At 37.9% G+C, this 4,738-nt stretch overlaps 1 protein-coding gene across 1 annotated transcript; it reads left to right on the forward strand.

Moving 5' to 3' along the window:
* The first annotated feature begins 2,786 nt into the window (after nucleotides 1-2,786).
* Nucleotides 2,787-4,097, forward strand: LOC104805563 (probable S-adenosylmethionine-dependent methyltransferase At5g37990). The gene is made up of 3 exons (XM_010530174.1): nucleotides 2,787-2,866; nucleotides 2,964-3,635; nucleotides 3,744-4,097. Exons 1-3 carry the CDS (start codon nucleotides 2,816-2,818, stop codon nucleotides 4,077-4,079), a joined length of 1,059 nt encoding a protein of 352 aa, XP_010528476.1. The 5' UTR covers nucleotides 2,787-2,815; the 3' UTR covers nucleotides 4,080-4,097.
* Nucleotides 4,098-4,738: the final 641 nt, after the last annotated feature.

The raw sequence follows: 4,738 nt of genomic DNA on the forward strand, positions 1-4,738 counted from the left end.
GAAATCCGTTGGAAAATTCCAACGGATGCCGGTTGGAAATCCGTTGGAAATTTCCAACGGAAAAATTCGTTGCAATTCCGTTGAAAATTCCAACGGTTTTCCAACGGACACCGATTTCTAACGACGAAATTCCAACGGATAAATCCGTTGGAAATCCGTTGGAAACGTTAATTTCCAACGGAAATTTGGCCATTTCCAACGGATTTACCCGTTGGAAATGACCATTTTTTTTTTGTAGTGGTTGTGAGTTCTTTAGACATGACTTTTAGTCTCTTTCGATTGGAAAACTCCAATCGTCGATCCACGTATTTACGTCACTTATTTTTATTCTCTTCTCTTATCCCGCTGTTAGACTATCACGAATTATGCGTCGCGCTTTTGCATCCCTTTTTTTTCTCCGGTCTAGCCGCTATATACACCGCAGTTTTTTGTGCTGCTGACTTCATTGTCGTGCAACCCAATTCACGCATACACGTCGCACTTTCATGCCATATTAGCCTCTGCGAATACAATTCTTAAGCTCTTCAAACGTTATCAAGCAATACCGATTCAAGTCTGAACTACACTACAACATAGAAGATGATTCGTTTAATACGATCACAATTTCAGTTTTTATGTAACAAGATTGAATTCATCATAGATGATTCATCTTGAGGGGTATATATGAAGATATTATTATTAGAATATTATCATTGATATGATTATAATTTACCCTAGATATTATGACTAGAATATTCTATTGTATTTTGCTATATATTATGATGTATTCTTCCCATTATCAATAATAGAAAAACATTTTCCCTGTTAGTGGTGACTATGACAATTATCAAGGCCGGTTAGAAGTTGTCTCATGTAACATTTAACCTAAACAGAAGGAAACGAAAGGTGGGTTTGAAGGTAAAATGCGATTGCTGTTGGAGAAGTAGACAACAAAAAAAAAACAAGACAGAAGACCTGAGGCTCTGAAAACTCGGCGCCGTGTAATGATGAAAATCATGCGAGGTCATGATCCTCTCCGGGAGCTCCACTGTGATTCCCTGAGAACAAGACCAGAAACAACAAGAAACCACAGCAAAACAAGAACACCAGAGAAACCGAGACCGAGAAAACCGAAATGAACAGATGCAGCAAGACTCAAAAAGATTTGACGCCACAGAACCTTGTTCGTCACAGATCCAGCCCTCGATCGTCACCAATGGGGCTCTGATATCACTTGTCAATGCGCACGGCTCTCCCGTTCTCTCCGATTCAAGTCCGACTTAGTCCGATTTTGTCCAGCACAGAAACAAGAAAACGGAAAGAGACAGAGATTTTTACGAGTTCGGTTCAACAGAGCCTACGTTTCGGCCGGGCGGCACCGGAAAATTCACTAGGACCGTAGTGTCGACAAGATCCGACGACCTCGACAACCCCGAGCCCGCCGGAGACAAAATCGAAAGAAGGAAAACCGAAAAAGAACAACAAAGACAAGAAGAGAGAAAGGATACGACCTGGAAACTCCGCCGAAGTACAGCCCGACCGCCGACTTCGCCGCCTCTGATGACCTCCGTCGCCATTGTTCTCTCTCTCTCTATCTCTCGTCTTCTTCCCTACCCTGCAGGAAAGAAAGGCCGGTGCACGTCCTAGAAGAGAAATGGGCAGATGAATAGAGGTTATATTTTAAATTTAAATCAACGAATTCAAACCCTCTAGGAGAAAAAGAAGGTTATATTTCCTTCACAATTCTCCCAACGTTCGGAAATGTTAAATTTTCACAATATCCGATTTTGAAAATCGAGATATCCAAAATCACTGCCAAATTCATAAATATTTTGCACGTGTGATCTAAAAACTCAATCCAAATTGCTAATATATCATAATTTTTGGATACGGCCCATAATTTTGCCATCATACAAAACTCGCGTGTCGGAGTTAAAGGCCTTTGGGCCTGAATTGTAAGTATACCGAAGAAAAAACAAAAAAATTGAAAAAAAAAATGAGGAAAAAAGGAAAAATCTAAAAGATAAAAAAAAAAAAGACGGATAGAAATTGCCGAACCTTGGAATAGCTTGGTAGTTGCTCTCAAATAATAAGAGGTTTTTTCGTAGTAATTCAATCAATTCTTAAAAGATATATTATATTATCTTTACTGATAATAATTAAAAATATCGTCCGTATTTTATTATTTAAATTTTCCGAATAGCACGAGAATTTAAATGATTAGATAAAAAAAATATATGTTAAATGCACCTATAATGGGGTCCCACTATCAGAAAGAGAATTTCGGAAAAACTGATTAATGGATGGTATTCAAATAAAAATAAAAATCCTATTTATTTGAACACGATTATCATACCCTATTTATTTCAAAAAGCATCATAAGGATATACAAATTTTATTGTGCTTAAGCGATATGTATTTTAGTATTCGTCGATCTGCTAACAAACACGTGATGTTATAGAATTGAAAAAATTATGCATATTTAGCAATAAAAAAATCGTAATGTTAATAGATGCTGACGGTGTGAATATATATATATGTGTGTGTGTGTGTGTGTGTGGTCTACACTAAACCTAAAACAAAAATTTAATCAACAAAATTTGAAAACATTAAAACAAGATATTTGAAGAATTAATTATCACGTTGTTTTGGTTGGTTTAAGAAAAAACAATTCAAAGGTCAAAAAATGCACGCTGGCCTTCTAAAACTCGATGGTTCCTAGTTTATCTATAAATGGGACGGATGGATACGTGGATGCGGATGCGGATGTGGATGCAGAAAGGAGAGAATGGAGAAGGAAAATAGAGTGGCGGCAGCATTGCCCCAACCAAACCCCATGTGCGGCGGTGACGGACCACATAGTTATGTTCGCAATTCTTCATACCAAGTAAGTAAATATCGGAACATCAAATAACCTTTTTCCTCGTTGCATTTCTTTGTCAATTTACATGAAACAACAATAGTATGTGTTCTTTGCAATACAGAAAGCGGCAATAGAGTGTGCAAAAGGGAAGATCAAAGAAGCCGTCTTGGAAAAACTCGATCTTTTCCACATGCGTTCCGACCTTAGTACTTTCAAAGTTGCAGATTTCGGTTGTTCTGTTGGATCTAACACTATTGATACTATCCAAAATATCATAGAAACGGTGAAATTAAAGTACCAACAACGAAATATTAAAATACCTCAAAATCATCTTGAATTCCATGTTTTCTTTAACGATAAACTTAATAACGATTTCAATAGTCTCTTTAAAAACGTATCTCGTTCCATTTATAAACATTGTTTTATAGTCGGAGTACCTGGCTCCTTCTACGATCGAGTACTTCCAAGAAACACTATCAACATCGGTCACACTTCCTACGCACTTCATTGGTTGTCCAAAGTTCCACAAGATGTATGCAACAAAAAATCTTCTGCTTGGAACAAAGACAGTATTGTGTGTTCTGATTTGGTGGAAGAAGTGTCCAATGCTTACAAAGTTCAATTCAAGAAGGATATGGGGGATTTTCTTGGAGCTAGAGAGGAAGAGCTAGTGCCCGGAGGCTTATTGATCATGTCGGGAATGTATTTACCCAACAGTGTTCCAATGGCTCATACATGGAAGGGTGTTGCCATTGATATGATAGGAGATTGTCTTGTTGATATGGCGAATTCGGTAAGATATCTCACAAATTATGAGATATTGCTTGATTGATTCAATACAAAATTGAGCTCCACGCAAAAAGATGATCTAACATCCTTTGTTTTCGTTTCTTCGATGTAGGGGATATTAAGCAAAGAAAAGGTTGAATTGTTCAGTTTGCCCTTATACTTCCCGCATATGAGTGAATTGGAAGTGGTAAAGCAAAATGAGCGTTTTAGCATTGAAGTGTTCGAGAGAGTGATTCATCCTATGGAGGGTTTGCCGTTAACCAATGACTTTATAGCCTCGCTATATCGAGCCGTTTTCCATGGACTCATAGAGGAATACTTCGGAGATGGGGTGGTCGATGAATTATTCGATCGGTATGCTACGAAACTAGCGACATGCTCCATCGATTTCCAATCACGCGACAAGGTTTTGCAATATTTCATTGTACTCAAACACAATGTCCATTGAGATGTGATTTGCTTTTTGGAGAGAATATTAAACAGGGAACAGAAGCTTAGAAGAAGGAACGAAAAGCTTCAGACCAGAGGAAGATGTTGGAAAAGATAATACGCGTTTATTCACTTACCTTACTTAGTATACTATATACAAATATATAGAAGAGTATTACAGCTAAAAAGGAAAAGTAAAGTGTCGTTAGTCTACACATAACTAGGAAAGTGGATGATGGGAATAATGATAAACTAATCTCCTTATTCTCTGGTTTGGATTCTTTATATCAGCATGCGTAACTTGGGCCCCTCAATTCGTCACTTGCTTTATCAAAGGTTTCGGTCTCTTCGGTTCCCTCAACATTCCCCCTCAAGATTGGTCGGCGAATATCGGTAAGGCCAATCTTGGAGAGCATTTTATTGAGCACAAAAGAGCTAGTAGCTTTAGTAAAGATATCAGCAAGTTGATCTTGGCTTCGAGTGTACATGGTTGTGATGACTCCTTGCACAATTTTTTCTCGAATAAAGTGACAGTCAACCTCGATATGTTTTGTTCTCTCATGAAAAACGGAGTTAGCGGCAATATGTAGTGCTGCTTGATTATCACAGTGAAGTGGAATTGGCTTGATTGTCTTGATTCCAAGATCTTCTAAGAGTTGTCGTAACCACACGAGTTCA

Source organism: Tarenaya hassleriana, unplaced genomic scaffold (genome assembly GCF_000463585.1).
Source record: "Tarenaya hassleriana unplaced genomic scaffold, ASM46358v1 Cleome11, whole genome shotgun sequence".
Lineage (NCBI taxonomy): Eukaryota > Viridiplantae > Streptophyta > Magnoliopsida > Brassicales > Cleomaceae > Tarenaya > Tarenaya hassleriana.